We start from the raw sequence: 17,300 nt of genomic DNA on the forward strand, positions 1-17,300 counted from the left end.
CTTTATTTTTCAAGAGGTAAACTTATCACAACTATAGCAGGTAACAAAAATAGAGATCCATTTTGGAAACTTAACTGAACAAGACCAGGGAGAAATCTGTTTGAATACAGGGAGAGAGTATAGTGCACTCAGTCTGTGCTCCAGTTTGGAAGAAAAGCGGTCCATGCTTGCTGACAGATTTGTAAGATTTGCAAACAAAATCAGGTGCCACTTTAACTCGGCTTTAATGACTATAGATACAAGCACCCCGCTGATAAAAGCACCTGTGGTGGTTTTAAATGCGCAGCGTCGCCCTCATGTGGTTTGTGAACGCATTCCTTGTTTCTATCAGGTGGTTGAAGCATCAGTATTAAATTAGAAATGTTATATTCATGTCTCATTCCTGTGTAATTATAGGGCCTGAACTTGGTGGGAATCTGTAAATCTACAGTCAGTGAAGGTTACTTGAAACAAATCCTCATCATATCTTGCTCGTTATCATCATCATAATTACCAGCTGTAGGCTACCAACCCTCCCGATGAAGAATCTAATTAAAGCCTGTGATATTACAATGTCTGTAAAGGATCTTCCACATACATGTTCTGTGTATTCCTGTAACTCCCTCCCTCCCTCTGGCTGATTGTAAAACTACTATCTGTCGTCACTTAGCCTTTTTGCCCACGCAGCAACATTTATGGATGATGTTGGACCTTCTGTGTGAGCTATAGAACAGTAGCAACAGTGCTACTATAAAGGAAAGCTTCAAGGAGAGAGGAGTTTAGTTGGCTTTAGTTTTATTCTTTTATTATTTTTTTCAATTTGAGTAATTGTTCTATTTTGAGTAATTATAACAGCTTTAATGCACTTTTTTATACTTACGTAATTCCAGTAGCCCCAATTTTTCAAAACTCTGACTACAGTTAGAACTGGCAGCCTAATTACAGTTTCAGTGACTCACTAAAATCTGTCTAATTTCATCTTGGTGATAAATTGCCCCGACCTCACTGTGCTCGTGTGTTGTCCAAAGACACAACAGAACAGATGGATGTCAATGTGCTTCATTGTTTTGGTGGATGAGCAAACAATGCGTGCAAACATTGCGAGGAAGAGGAGTAAAAATACCAATAAGTTCATAGATGTGCTCCGTGTTCTGATTACAATTTGATTATATCAGTGGAGCTACATCTTCAGACATTCTGACTCCACATTTTTATTATCGTGTATAGAAATGTTCTTAGTAATGTTTAATATATTTCATAATGACAGAATACTAATCTAATCTACTGATTTTATTATTGTCATAATTGTAAAAATCCTTTGGCAAAGTCATCTCCATCAAACTTTATATTAAAGTAATATGTTTTAGTCAGGTTGGGCAGTGGCACCATTCATTTTCTTGTACTGAACTAGAGGTGTGTTATGGAATATGTTCCTCCAGTGGGCCTTCCCTGGACAGGTTCCATGCTTGTTTTGTATAGTACAAGGAATGGAGACACCATTTATTCTGTCGCCTGTACATTTGGGAGGCCGAAATGTCGCTGTTTTCTGAGGCATGTTATTGCTGTGGAGAGCTGGGACCGAACACTTAAATGACTACTACAAAAAAACAGGGGCCATTATTCCGTGGGGCTACCTCTAATCTTTCTCCTGGTCTAATTAGCTGGCTTAGGCAGGTCATGTGCAAAGCCACTTAACGCAGATAAACAAGCCATGTGACGATACCAATCAAGATGAAGAGAGAGAGAGTAGTGCTCCCTGTTGAGAGCGGTAATCACAAACTGGCATGGCATGTTGATTACTGATGCTCCACTGCTGATGAAGGCATGTTGGAGATAAACACTGCTGGTGTGGCACTTTACAGTACTGTGTCTTCTGCTGCTACAGTATATGCATACTTTGTTGCCGTTACCATAAATACCACTAAGATTATGTTTCAGATCAAATAAAAACTAGAGGTTTCATCAATCAAAGCAGTCAGCATCACGGAAATACATTCAGCTATTTTTTTTTTCTCGGCAAACACAAAGTGATGACAGAGGGTAATGGATAGTGAACGCATCAGTGCTAAGCCAAGCTGAAAAGGATTTCTGTTTCCTTCCACTCACTTCATCTCCCCTCTGCTTGTGGCTCCTGGATCCCTGGGATCGATTGTTCAAACATGGCTCCAGACGAGTGAGTGGCTGCAGTGTTAAAAGTGTGTATGTATGTGTTGACATGGGTGAGGGGTTGGAGCAGGGCAGAGTGTACCAGAGTGTGTATACAGGCAGTGAGAATGACGCCCCTCAAACTTGCACAAATTTTTCCATTTGCTGCTGTTATTTCCGATTTGCAACACAGTCCTGCACCCCCATGTTCTTCCCTTAAGTGCTATCTAAAAACACACTGACTGCTGTTCAGTTACTGTATTGTTTGTATCACCAATTCTATGTGCTGTACACCATGAGCGTAGTGTAAAGTGACGTGATACACACTGTAAACCTGTACATGAACAGTTATGCATGATCATGTCGATATATATTACCGCTGGTTGCAGTAAAGCTCTGTTAAAGGCAGCAGTTTGCCAAAAAGAGGAGGGGGCGAAACAGTGATGTACCTAATGCAGGTTTCAAAACACTGACTGAAAGCCTGTGAAAGTGTTTTATGAAGAAGGAAGCTCTCACAGATACTGCAGTTGATCCAAGTGTTGCTAATCTGAATACTTTACATATTATCAGGTAAATCAATATATTGTTGGCTCATATTTGTAAGGTCATCAAATGTTTTTCAACTGAATGTTTATCTGTGATATAGATAGTGACTACACGCATTAGATGAATGCAATTACTTCCTGAAATGTTTTAAAGTAGAAATATAAAGAAAATGGAAATATAAAAATAACACAAAAGTACTTAAAAACTGTGCAAGTATTTGAGTAAATATTCTGTGTTACTGTCTTGTGTACAGTCACTAAAGTTACTGTCATGTTAAAAAAAAGAAGCTTCATCAACATGTCAACATTTCAGAAACTATGAACTATGTTGTCAAACTCAAAATGAAATGTTTTATCAGTGTATCCAGAGTAAATAAACATCACCTGACCAACATAACATATCTTGGATGCATTGTGTGAGACTGTCCAGTGGTCATCTTCAAAACAACAGTAGATGGCAGCATTATGTTTGGCAAAGCCCCACTAGTGCTCCAGCAGACTGACACCTTGTGGGGTTATAATGTGACTTCTTTCTTCTGACCCTGTCTATTTAATGTCAAAATCATTGTTATGAAATAGCTGCTGATGGCTGAGTGTACCAAAACATTACTGTGTCAATTAATGGCTTTCCTCTAATTGATAATTACAGTCTCCTTGGAGACGATTAGAAACTAAAGATAATATAAAAAATCATTTTAATTGAATTCAGAGCAGAATTATTAAACACAGCTACTATACAAAAATCTCTTGCTGTAGACATCAGCATGTCTGAGCACAGTAATGAATCAACCTTTACTGTTTGCTGATTTGTTGAGCCTGGCTTTGCTTGAGTTTTTGTCACCTTTGTCCCATCCCGAGGACAGCAGTATCATAATTAACCTTTTATGACCAAGGGACTCTCCCATAGTTACAGGCCACAGCAGCCATAAACCTGGCAGACTAAACCACACAAACAGAAACCCCTGAAATCTGGTAACTCTATATATGATGTTTTAAAAAGTAAAATTAATCATTTAATTGACCTAGGTAGCAGGGGGTTTTGAGTAGACTTCCATGCAGAGTAAACCACAGTTTGTTTGTTTTTTCATTTTGGTTTGTATCCCTTTTGTTGTTGTGTTATGGTTGTTATGTGTGTTTTAATTGTTTATACCTTGCTGAAAAAACTGTAATAAAGATTTAATGAGGTGAACTGAAACATACAATATAAAAGTATTACAGCATCTAAATAAGAAGTTTTATAATAAATAGTTTTAAGAAAAACTGAACATTATAATCTTCATGAAGGAAGGATCCACTGCAGGGGTGTTGTGTTAGACTGCATACATTTAAGCCACGTACACCTAATAAAATGGTAAGTTATTTTAAAACAGGTGCCAAATATTCCCAAGGTGTGTACATTCCAAAAACACGGTAACAGTCAAGACATTTTTTATTTTTGTTTTGTATACCATTAACACCTAAAAGGTCATTTTTCCTATTTCAAGTGAGTGTAAAGTATTTTTTAATTAAAATGTTACTAATAAGATTTATGCAAATGAGTATTACACAATATGTATTTCCCTTGACGTAGTTCTGACTGTAATGATTCTTGACAGTGCTGATTGCCACCTGCGTCATGTACTTTTGACCACCCAACAGATGACTGCTTCACAGTTGCATCTTCTCCCTCGCAAATGGTCTCTTGAGGAATTCCTGACATGAGCCATAGTTAAATAACTCAGCCTTTAGGCTCACCTTTGGCCTGTCAAAGTCCTCTCAGAGGGAGGGAGAGGGGGATGGGGGAAGGAGCGAGGAGGAGACAGACAGGTTGAAGATACAGGATATATCAGCTAAGCAGTGACAGGTGAGCTCTTCCTTTGGACCAGGACATTAGGCTGAGACGATCTGGTGAGTTTGATTTCAATGATTTCAAATGACATGACTATATAACATATAGAGCCTCTTCAAATAACAGAAATGTGCGGCATCACATACAGCCGTGGTTGGGGTCAAGATTTCCACAAGATCAGAGACCTTTCTAATCTTTTCCATTTTTGAACAATTACCAGATAGTTTTGAAATGTGTTTGTTATCTTAAGTCTATTGTAATTGATACAGGATTCCCTTGCTTGAGTTGCCAAATGTTAAGGATTTGATAAAAACAGTATTAAACCATGCTCTAGTAAAAGATAGTGTTATTATACACACATCACATGAGAACGCAAAGCTGTTGGATAATAGCATCGATGAAAAAGTAACGACTGCACATTCACCCCAAAACACTAATTCCTTCAAGTTTTGGGATCTTATTCAGATGTTTGCTAGATTATTTTCACTTGACTATGGGAATACATTTGTGGCAACCCTGTTGCATCACTGTTGTTGTTGAGGTTCTGTGTCTCTCTCTTCCCCTACCTCTTTCTTTCTCAACCCAACTAGTCAAGATAGATGGCCGCCCACGTAGAGCCTGGTTCTGCTCGAGGTTTCTTCCCATTGAAAGGGAATTTTTCCTTGCATCTGTCAAGTGCTTGTTCATGGGGGAATGTTAGGTCCTTGCAAACTAAAGAGTATGTGTAGACCTTCTCTATAAGAAACATGCCCTGAGATTAGTATTGTTGCAGTAGTGAATATTTGTCATGATGGACACAACTTCTTAAATATAACATTACAAACTGATTTTTTCATATTTTTTCAAGGTCAAAGTGGGTTACAATATTTTGTGCCTTTGCTGTTATTTCCTTGTCATACACACACATCAGAGCACACACACCTGTCCTTACATACACCTCCTTTATGACCTTTCCATATGGAAATAACAGTCTTAAAGAGGATTACAGAGACGTTTCTAACTGTACATTCAAAGTCCAAGATGACTTTTAAAATCACGTCCATCATCATGTTCAGCTTTGACTCACTATTAACCATTAACTTTCACTAGAGCGCTGACATGGAAGATTAACTCTCTATCTGAAGCTATCAGCACTTCTATGGCTATTTAGTATTAAAGGAATATATTTGTGCTGAAGGGGGACAGTTATGACTGACAAAAAGGGGTTCATGCGTGTGGGGGTAGGGGTGGGGTGGGGGGCAGAGAACTTTGAAGGTTATAAATAAATTCAGCAACTGCAGGCTCTGTTTTACTGGAGCATGAACAATCATAGCACGTATTTCTTCCACTTCTCTATCTTTGTCTTTCACAGTCTTATCACACCAAGATTTCTAGGATTGTAGGTTTTTCTGCGTACTTTGTCTGAGTTGATATAAATTAACTTGCAGTATTTAAAAGTAAATGTAAAAACTACAAACTGCAAACTGCGGTCCCAACAGTCAAAAATGCCAAAGGACTCACCACATTTCTTTCATAACAGGAAATGGCCGGGTACAAGCCAAAGGTGATTTCTCTAACCAAGAGGCCAGGTCAGACATTTGGCTTCTACTTAAGGGTGGAGCATGGCGAGGATGGCCATCTGATCCGCAGCCTGGATATGGGAGGTCCAGCTGAACTAGCTGGCATGAAAGATGGAGACCGGATCCTACGAGTTAATGGAGCATTTGTTGATGGACTGTCCCATTCAGAGGTAAGCATGATGTGGAATTGCTGCAGTGCAATAAAAACTCTTACACTGATGGTTTTATCCTGTGACCTGGCCTTTTTAACTCTTCGGCAACTGTATGCATTCCCCTGGGACAGGTGGTGGACCTGGTGAGAAATGGCGGGGCAACCGTCGCCTTCCACACCTTGGATGAAGCTTCCTACAAGCAAGCAAAAGCTCAAGGAGTAAACCTGTCTGATCCTAACAATGCACCTGTTGTCAACGGTGTGGCCAAACACGCACTGAAACCTAAACTCTGCTACTTGGCCAAATCCAGCTCAGGCTACGGGTTTTCTCTTCGCTCGGTCAATGGTGAGTTGATGCATCACAGTTTGGGAAAATGTTTTTTAAAAAGTAAACCTGAAAAAACATACATTACAACATACAAATACGTATTCAACTTATCTACACTGTTAAATTATAAGAGTTTTGTTGCATTTGTCACTGGCAATTGTAATCCTAGATTTACTGTCCTTGAAGCACTAAATTCTTTTGGTATCACTTTTATAAAGACACCCTTTAAAGGGAATTTATACTCATAACTATTGCTGTTTTTGATCATTTATAAAGCAGTAATAGTAGCAGTAGTGCATTAATTCATCAGGAAAACTCCTCCAGTGGACTGTTTGACCTCTGACCTTCTAAAATACACTGCAGTGACACTCTATTTTAAAGTTGTTTAACTGACAGAAAACACTTTGTTTTAAATTGGTGGATTTGTGTGTCAAACTATATACTAGGTTGTTTTCTTAAAAACTCAATAATGAGCACATTTCCTACCAAATGACATAACCCTATCAAAATGCCCAACAATTAACTATTACAAAGCAGCTACTTTTAGGAAATTATTTAAAAACTGAATACATTTATAGTTTGACACAAAAAATATATACAGTGTCAATTAAAGAATCGTTAAAAGTCGAATTCACTAAGATATTTTGCAAATTAACAACTAAAAATGAGGCCAAATACAAGGAATAGCAACTAAATTAAACCAAACCAACTTTTTTTCTTTATTTTCATAATTTGTACCAATTTGCACCAACCTCTCTGCAAAATGTCCCAAAAGTTAATCATTAAATATCTGCAAATGACTCCCCAAAACTCCAGGAAATGTGTACACAATCAAAGAACCTGTAAAATAAAGTGTTACTACTGCTGCTTATTATACATGTATTGACATTTGTAGCAGTAGAGTTGATGGATCATTGTGAAAACCAATTATTGATAACATTAACATTTATAACTACAGACATCCCTACACAAACCCAACAACAATCCATGTATTTTGGTTCAGTTGTTCTGCAGCGTTACTAGAGGTAAGAGGTCAAACCGTCCATTGACCATCCATTGTCATTCTGGAGGATAAATACGGATTTTTCACACCCTGCCAAATGAAAAGTTGTTCTTATTAATGGCTTGTAACTGATCTATAAATAACTATTATTTAATTATATTAAGCAGCCATATGACGAGAACTGCCTCTGAAAACTCTTCTAAAAAACATTGGTTTATGCTTTATCTTCTGTAACATTTCCTTTAGGTCAGCAGGGTTTGTTCATGACAGAGGTGCTGTCAGGAAATGTGGCAGACAGGGCAGGGGTCAAAGCAAACGACCGTCTGCTTGAAGTCAATGGGGAGGACGTGGAGGACTCCACGCACAAACAAGTGGTGGAAAAGATCAAGCAGTCAGGCAGTAGCCTCATGTTCCTATTGATTGACGAAGAAGCAGACAGGTACTACCAGATCAAGCGCATCAAAGTAGGAGCGTCATCAGCTACAGTCAAGTACCTCCCTCACAAGCCACGGATCGTTGACATGACCAAAGGATCTGATGGGTATGGTTTTCTGCTGAGAGAGGAGCCAAACCAAACAGGCAAGGCTATAATCAATTAACTGCTATGTTCGCTAATATTAAACTACAGAGAGGAGGCTGTGTTTTGACAGTGTATTCATTGACACCATGCAGGACATCTCATCAGGGACATAGATAGAGGCAGTCCAGCAGAAAGGGCAGGTCTGAAGGACATGGACAGGCTGGTGGCTGTGGACGGCAAGGAGGTGGATGGCTGCAGCCATGACCAGGTGGTCGACAGAATCAGGCAGAGTGGCAACAAGTGCTGCCTCCTAGTGGTGGATAAGGACACGGACCAAATGTATAAGCAGGTGAGGCTGGGTGCCACAGTCAACCTTTGGTGGTTTCAGTTTAGAGCGAAAACAATCTATAATGTTATGTTTTGTCCCACACAGGGAAGAGTGTCTCCTATGCTTTTCTGGGAGGAAAGGAACGACTCACTCTCTCCACCTAGTTACACAGAGGCTGTCAAATTACCACCCACACCTGTCCAGGAGACAGAAGAAGAGCTCAAGCCTAAACTGTGTAAGATGGAAAAGACCTCAGCTGGCTATGGCTTTCACCTAAACGGCATCCAGGGTGTGTGTGGTCAGTACATTAAAGAGGTGAGACACAAAAATGTCCATTTCATAACCATTTTCATTTTCAATCAACTTGTTAAAGATCTTGGATGTACTTTGTTTCAGGTGGTGAGGGGTGGAATGGCTGAAAAGGCAGGTCTGGAGGACGATGACATTGTGGTGGAAGTGAACAGAGTGAATGTGGAGCAGAGCAGCCATGACGAGGTGGTGGGTATAATCCGCAACGGTGGCAGCTCTCTAGAGATGCTGGTGGCTAAAAAGAGCATCTACGACCAACTTAAAGCTAAAGGAGTGCCCATCACACGCCAGCTCCTCGGAGAAGCATCCTATGTTGAAGTCCACTCTGCAGAAACTCCAGAGGCCTGTGAGGAGGTGGAATATGAGGAGGTGGAAAGACCAGAAACTCCTAATGAACGAGCAAGAGAGAGGGTGAGCAGAGCTTTTTGTCCGGCTGTAGAGATGGCAATGTTGGTCTGTCAAACCTTTGTCAAGACTGAAATATCTCAGTAACTACTGCTATTAAATTTTGTCATGGATGTAATTTAGGAACTGGATCCTATGATGGTGCCTAGTCACTCAAATGAACACATTTGCCAAAAAAGTTTTCTTGCTTCTGAGTTTGCTTACGTGTTGTACAGACCACTGCACATGCATAGTAGTGTTTCCCCAACTGATGCCACCCACAAGTTTGTGCTCATCACAACTGTCAACAGTTTTACAGATGAAATTGCTTTTCAGGCCACAGGGTTGGTAGCAACATTCACACCACCCTCATGATGAAGTGTAATAACTTTGGTGGCTTAACTTTTCATGTTTTGCCATTCTCATTTATGCTAATAAGCAAATGTTAGCATGGTAACACACTCAACTAAGACAATGAATATGATCTCTGCTGAACATCAGCACACTAGCATTGTCATTGTTTGAATGCTGACATTAGCATTAAGCTCAAAACATTACTGTGCCAAAGTAGAGCATCAAAGAACCATTAGTATTTAAGTAGTAATACATCTTCATTAAGTACAATACTCAAGATGTATATCATAATGTCAGTCCCTCTTGATGTTCTGTTGCTAATATAATTGTGATTTTATTTTCTCTCCTCGCAGACCCCATCTGTGTCATCATCATCTTCATCGAATGACAGTGAAGACGAGAGACTTTGATAAGCCACCCTGAGAACGCGTTTCCTGAACTGGCCGTTTCAATCTAATGTTGATCCATCATACTTTTTTGAAAGAATCAACTTTATGGGCTTTCACACATCCAATTAAGAGCACAGAAGAGACAAGGAAGAGTACAGAACAAAATAGTAGTAATAATTCACCTTTCAATCAGAATAGTTTCATCCACTGTATAAGCACTGAGAACTAAAATACTGATATTATATCTGAATACTTTTGTCTTTCTTTGTAGATTGCTTATGAGCCTGTGCAATAACCAGAATATTATCTTTCCTATACTGAGATTACCAATGTCACTAAGATTACAACTACATGCCCCAGAACTAAGGCCAACACTAATAATGTTGCTAAATGTTGTTAAATACGGTGGCCTTTTCTGGGGTTTCTGTCTCTATGTTAACACTGCTGCCTTTATTTTATTTAAATTGAATTCTACTTTGTTTTTTTGTCCTTTTAGACGTACCATTCAAAAAACTGATATATTTACCTTGTTTGTTGTTTGTAATTTCTGAAATAAATGTAAATGAATGACACATTCCATGAACAGAAATAAATGAACACATACCATCAGAATTCTGTTTTTACTGTATAGATATTTGTTTATGTTCCAAATTTAATGAAAATGTATCATTTCTTTATACTGTAGAATCCATTTACACCTCAGTGGGAGTGAAGCAGGGATGTGCTGTGAACAGTACAGCTCCAGTGTGTTCAGACAGACTAAAAGAAAATAACATTTTGGCCAAAAGATTGAACATTTTAGAGCAAAGAGAACAAAGTGTTTACATTTAGCAAAGTACATTTACATTTCTAATATCAACTTTTCTTCTGTAAACACTTAAATTCAATATAGTCCACTTTCAAAGCTGTTACCTGATGTGCTCCAATAGATTCCCCTCCATTCAACAATTAGCCATTCCTGATTCAGGAAAAGGCAGTCCAGATAATTATATCCTTTATTTTAAAAAAAATTATACCTGGATATCAATACATTTCAGATTACAAGTCCCACTGTGGGTCAGAAGTCATGTCCCGGTGGGAAAAGATGTAGAAGATCAGAGGGCCATGTGTTTTTCTGGTGACTGCTTGTGTGCAAGATAGAGGAAGAGGATGCTAGATAGGGCGCTGACAAGGAAGATGACATCAAACCAGCGGTGGTAGAAGTTGAACTGCAGCTCTCCGAGCACCTCTGACACAATGGAGCGATACTCCAGAGGCATGCTCATTCGCATCAGCAGTACCGATGACACAAAATACATCCCCTAAAATCATGAAACACAAACAGAGAAATCTCTGACTAAACTGCTGTGTGGAGGCCAAACTGTGTAATAAGACAAACATAAAGCAAAGACACTCACCATAATCTGAGCGAGGACAAGCACGATAACATTGGAAGACTTGCTGCTCGATATTGCGTAGAAAAACTACAAAAGAAGATAAATATACAAAATATGTACCATCCAAAAAAACTAAAATATTTACGTCAAGCTCTCTAGCCATTTCAACATGTTTCATGAGAAAGTTTTACCTTTGTGAGGGTGATGAGTAAGCCTCGTATGGACGTAACAATTATTATTCCCACTAAGATGAAGGAGATGTGTTGGGACCAAAACTTAACCTGACACGGGGAGAAAGATCAAAAAAGAAAATGTAAAGCAAAGTAAGTAAGAAGGAAATGAGAGTAGGGAAAGAGGTTGACAACTTTCAATTAATTATTTATTGATTTAAATTAAAACATTTAAACAATACAAGTTGATGTGGAAAAGATTAAAAGCGGCCAGTGCAGAGAAATTACATGTGACTCTATTTCTGCAGGTCTGTGTGTGCGTGTGTGTGTATGTGTGTGTTTGTGTGTGTGTGTGTGTGTGTGTGTGTGTGTGTGTGTGTGTGTCTGTGTTTAATAAAAGAGAGAAAGAAAATAGGATCTTACGTCAAACTGGATGCCCAAGTAGTTGACTGTAATTTCAATACCCCTCGTCACTGGATCCGTCTTTCCAACCCGATCAAACACAATGTTTATAGTGGCCTATGACAGACAGAACAGGACTTAAAATTAAGCAAACTCCTTTTAAATCTTACACAATTAAAAACAAAACAAAACTTAATTATGTAACTAATTAAAAACCAAAGCACTGCAATATCCATGAGTTTGAGTAAAAGACATAATGCCAGAAAATGACTAAATGTTCCCACCATGAAGATTTTCCAAACACAATAGATGGAAAAGAAATAGCCGAGGAAGTTGAAGTATTTCCCCTGGAATGTCTTTGAGTACTCAATTCGCTCCTAAAGATAAAGAAGTGATAAAGATAAGAAGGGTTAGATAAGAAAGAATTAGATAATCATTTACCATATACACTCAATAGGGTAATCAAAATGGGCGGAGTGAGTATAGATAAAAATCTATCTATGGGTGCATCTGTAATTGCAGTCAGAGACGCACTGCAGGCTAGTGGTTCCCAGTGGCAGAGTCCTCCTGGTTTTAATTTAAACCATTAAATCAGACACTGATATAAACAGCGCTGCACTGCAATAGACTATCTAACCTGCATAATCTATGTGATAATCAAGAGTAGACCTGCTATCAAGAGCACTTTCTGATAACAGATGTGTATTTTGAGTTTAGGCGTACCATTTATCAAATAGCAATGTAATGTGAAATGAGTATTTCTTGATAACAAACGCACACAGACTGAACACTGAACTCTATAACACTATGGAACATTTTTTGGCTCTTATCTCATTGTTTTGTTTTTATGTCAGTTTACTGCATGATTGAGTCATCAATCAACGCCTGCGGGCAGTCATTTTTATCAAACAAGCTCTGATTAACCTACTGGACACTTCCTACCCAGCACCAAAAAGAAGACTGAACGTCCAGCAAACTCTAAAAATCCAAATACTTATCTCAGGAAATTGTCAGGAAACTTAAATTCATGTGAATCTGCTATGGAATGATAATGTTGCTCTGTGCACTCTGGGTAATTTGAACTGTTTGCAGCCACTTTAGCCATACATTTTATAACCTGAAGAATATTAATGCAGCAGCTAGACATCACTCTGCTCTTGGTTACCTTTGTGAGACAGAAAGGATGTAATGTTATATTCCCCTCACGCTGACCACCACATGATGTGTGCTCTTAACTACCTCTTAATCTTTACACTGGCTCAGGATACCATCAGCAGCACTCCCCCACCCCTTTTTGCCCATTGCAAACAAACAAGCAACTGTCCCTGTGCCAAGGTTAACAGCTAATAAAGCCTATAAAAAAACACATAAAACTATCACTATTGATTGAGGATGAATGCCGAAAACAAAAACAAATATCAGTCTGAATGCTGATATTCTGTTTGAATTTAAATTGATAAAGCCACATGTGCATTTACAACTAACTAATCAGAAAGTCAGTGTTGAAAACCTGCTTTTCACTCCTTTTCTCAAACTGAAAATCCTACGCAGTCAATATAATAAACTAGTTTTTCAACCTTAACTTGCAGGAATCTTGTGATGGATTCAAGCAGCCAGATTTTCCACATTTGAAAAAGTTTGTTTTCAATCCAATCCTGTGTTTCCTCCTTAGATGTGTCAAACACGGTACACCTGTGTGTGCATTTGTGTGCAAGTGTATTCACATATGTTACCTTAGTGGATTGTAGGTCTACAGTCTCAAGGAAGAGTTGTCGACTCAGCTCCTCTAGAGCATCGACCTCCTGCTGGATCAGAGAGAGGTCTAGATGGAAGAAGTCAAGGCTGACATCTGTTACAAATACTGTAGGTTATGTGCACATAGATAACCTGTAACAACTTCTTGCCATCTGTTTAAGTATTAGTGTAAAGGATACTTTCGCTGCCTGTTTGTGTGGAGGTAACACTTTTTATCATGCCCCAGAATCCAGTCTGTTTGTTCTGATCTTCCCCACGTTGGTACATCTGCCTCCGTGTCATTGCAATTCTACACATGAAATACAAGCACACTGTCATTTCACAGTGATTTGTTTGAATTCATTAGTTTTATTAATTCATTTATTTTTAATTAACTCACCGTTTCTTCTTGCTGACAATCATGTCCATAGTCTGGAGCAATCGTCTCTCCAAAGCAAGGATGTCACTTTCTGTTACATTTCTGTGAACATAACAAAGTAGGAAGCATGAAGACAATGGAAGCATGTGGTTGAGTGCTGCCATGTGAACAGAGATACACTTGAGTATAGAATTACTAAAGCATTAGCTCGCTGTGTGGTACAGCTTCTGAAGGTTATTTCAGAGAAAGCCCACGGCTGAGCTTACCTGAGAAAATAAGACATATACGTGTAGGGACAGTTGACAGCACCAAAGCCAGACAGCAGAGCCATGAGAGTGACTCCGATCACACCAACACGACTGATTAGCTGCTCAATGGACAGGATGCCTGAAGAAAAGATAACAACATACTGAAAAAAGCTACTTTTTTTGCTTTTAAAAAAATCGGACTCTCGCATTATAACAAACAAGACACCCATAAATGCACAATGTTTCAAATATTCATTGTAGACTGGCATAAAGGTGCCTACTGCAAAGTGAGGAGAAGGATGCACACTCACCATGTTTTGGACTAAGGATGGGAAATGGATCCCCCAACTTCCAGAAGAAATACATGAAGGTAAACCACACCATACAGGCAAAAAGGAGCCTCTGTCTCTGCACTGCACACAAACACATAGCAGACAGCTTTGTGACATACTGTGGGAAATAACATCTGTCAAATCAGCATCAGCTATTTTAGTGACAGAGTTTTCATATTTCCTGCACTTACACAGACGTATGTTGCTGACAACAAAGTAACCAATGTAGAAAGGCACCACGAAGATTAGAACCAGCAGGATCACGTACAAATTCAGCTTCCAGTGGAAATACCTGGAGCTGTGGTAAAGTCATGGAGCTTAAAATTCCTGATCAGCACTAAGCAGCAATGAAAGACAGTTACATTACACACAAAATGTACTTACCTAGTACTTAAGGCACCCAGAATCTCAAAGATGATGAGCTCAAACATGGTACATGAAAATGCAAAGGTGACCGAGAAAACCACCTGAACAACATACTGACGCACCTGTCAATAAACACAAAAACCTTTACTACAGAGGAAATCCAGTGACTGATAGACAGTAAACCTACAGCTCAACTAATGATGATAAGGTGAATATGCATATGTAATATGGTACTAATTAAGAGGAAAATATTAATATCCATAAGAGCAATCTCAAGTTAAAGTCAAGTAAATATGAATCATTTGTTCATTGTTGAAGTCTTTATTCTCCATATATGTGACTATAATACATTTTCACATTTACACACATTCTGCTGAACTGATGTGAACTGACTGAAAGACTCCTCTAGGATATCCTAGCAATTAATTGCAACAGTATCATATGAACATTGCCTTTATTTATTATTAATTATTAGAGAATTATGGACCAGTGAAATAAAGTTTTGTGTTTTTCTTATTGGAATTATCACAATGTCTGTGTGAGTAGGCAGCAACCCCATCTTAGTGGTTATTTGTAAGTGAATGATTTGCAGTAACACTGTACCTCATAGTCTTTGAAAAGTTGCCGCATAAAGAATAACCATCCAAATCCAAAGAACAGCACCTGTGTTGGATTAAATGGAAGTTATTTGGAGTATAGAAAGAAGGGAAAGATTACATTGTCAGTCACATTTGCAATTAAGAAATGTTCATCATAAATGTCTGACTGTCTGAGTGTACATACACCATACACATATAGAATAGATGCACAGCAATGCTAGTCACCCCTGTATTTTTCCAGTTGGCCCCTAGTTCTCATCCACATCACACAAGGTTTATGTCCTCTCTTTTGCAATAAACCTGTATAGGTCTTCAGCTAAAATGTGAATCAGATGTGTATGCAGATGAAGCAAGGTCTTTATGGAGCCTTCCTACACTCAAATGTATGTTTTTGTTCTTGTTCCTTCAGTTGGATGTTTGAGCTTCATTGGGCTGAATGGTGTATGTGCAGAGTTTGACACTTCACATTTATCTGCTGAAAGTGTAAAGTTTATCTGTGCTAACCGAAATCCAATTTTAAGGGACGGGTCTAAGAGCATGATTATGGACATCACAACTAGTTTGGAGGCTAACTCGGGTCCAATATTCAATTTAAGTGTGATGTGGAAACTTGAAGCCATCAGTGCACAAACACTGAGAATGGGCTTTACAGGGAAGTGGGAGACATCCCGTGTTCAACACTAACTTTTGAAATGAAATAATATTAGTATAAATGCTTATTGTTAATGAGTGAGAATGAGGAAATGCTATTTTAAGGATTTTAGCCAGATAACTGACCATTTCAGACGCAAATGATTATTCAAAATAGAGCATTTTATAAACTAAATCTTAAAACAAATCTGGAGGGAATCTTTAAATGTGTGTTGTTCTGGGTTGTGAAATTATTAATTAACATTGAATCCCACACCGTGGTATTCGTGGATGAAAAGTGGCCCAAACTTACAAGTCCACATACTTTTCCAACCCTGTTACATTTAGCTAGAAGTCATCTAACTACAAAGCTAGCTACATAACATTTAAATTACTGGATATTTTTGTCCAGAGGAAAAAAATGTCTTTACAGTTTATTCAAAATAAACCAACTCAACAAACCTGAGAGGTGAACATGATGACAGAGTCCACCAGAAACGACATGATGTGGTCTATTTAACAGCCTTTAGTCCGCTAAAATATCGATGTGCCACTCTATCAGGGTGAAGGCCACTTTCAGATCATGCTGACATGCAAAAACAGCCAGTCTTGAACATGAAAGCCTTTTTTTTATCCTAATAATCGGCTCAATTTCATTTTTGAAGCTGTCAAGTTTCTACGGCAGAGCACGTACGTCATCCAAATGAGTCCGACAAGCACACTTCCGCCGCACGACTGTGACGTTATACAAAAATAAACTCTGAACGGTAGATAAATATATTTATATATTTTTTTATACTTTCAAATGTTTTAAATATATTAGTAATTAATAGTTAATCGTGAAATTAGGCACTTCTTTGAACGCTGTGAGGATTTCGAGGAGTTGTCGTAATTATCAAGTTTACCTGCAGAGGGAGACAAACCAACACAAAGTTGAAGTTTTTCTGCCAATATTCATATTCATTCAGCAACTACTGGCACTCAGTCATGAGGTCAATCTGTAGTGAAGGTATCAAATTATTATTAAGTCATTATCATTATAATTCGTGAATGATTATTAGGTAGAAGTTCATTAGTACGTTTATTTGAAATGTTTTATAAAGACAATACTCTCCAAATCAGCTGAAATGAAAATGTGTTTGTCAAGCGATGAAGAGGCATTGAAAATAAGGAAGCAATCCTAACTAAAGGAAGCAACATTTGAAATGTTGAATCCATCTAGTCACTTATTGAAGATTTAAT

General features: G+C 38.4%; 2 protein-coding genes across 2 annotated transcripts; one reads left to right on the forward strand and one right to left on the reverse strand.

Annotated features, from left to right (window-relative positions):
• Window positions 1-6,019: 6,019 nt before the first annotated feature.
• On the forward strand, window positions 6,020-9,843 carry pdzk1 (PDZ domain containing 1). Its single transcript, XM_062432102.1, has 7 exons — window positions 6,020-6,226; window positions 6,340-6,553; window positions 7,785-8,117; window positions 8,211-8,407; window positions 8,492-8,701; window positions 8,783-9,106; window positions 9,787-9,843. Exons 1-7 carry the CDS (start codon window positions 6,020-6,022, stop codon window positions 9,841-9,843), a joined length of 1,542 nt encoding a protein of 513 aa, XP_062288086.1.
• A 580-nt stretch (window positions 9,844-10,423) lies between these two features.
• Window positions 10,424-16,743, reverse strand: si:ch73-390b10.2 (Golgi pH regulator). Its single transcript, XM_062432103.1, has 14 exons — window positions 16,521-16,743; window positions 15,433-15,492; window positions 14,848-14,951; window positions 14,655-14,761; window positions 14,443-14,544; window positions 14,150-14,270; window positions 13,905-13,985; window positions 13,705-13,814; window positions 13,504-13,592; window positions 12,055-12,147; window positions 11,792-11,887; window positions 11,390-11,479; window positions 11,220-11,285; window positions 10,424-11,123 (listed from the first exon to the last, which is right to left on the reverse strand). Exons 1-14 carry the CDS (start codon window positions 16,560-16,562, stop codon window positions 10,917-10,919), a joined length of 1,368 nt encoding a protein of 455 aa, XP_062288087.1. The 5' UTR covers window positions 16,563-16,743; the 3' UTR covers window positions 10,424-10,916.
• Between the last annotated feature and the right edge of the window lie 557 nt (window positions 16,744-17,300).

The sequence above is a fragment of the Scomber scombrus genome, chromosome 13, assembly GCF_963691925.1.
Source record: "Scomber scombrus chromosome 13, fScoSco1.1, whole genome shotgun sequence".
Taxonomy (NCBI): domain Eukaryota; kingdom Metazoa; phylum Chordata; class Actinopteri; order Scombriformes; family Scombridae; genus Scomber; species Scomber scombrus.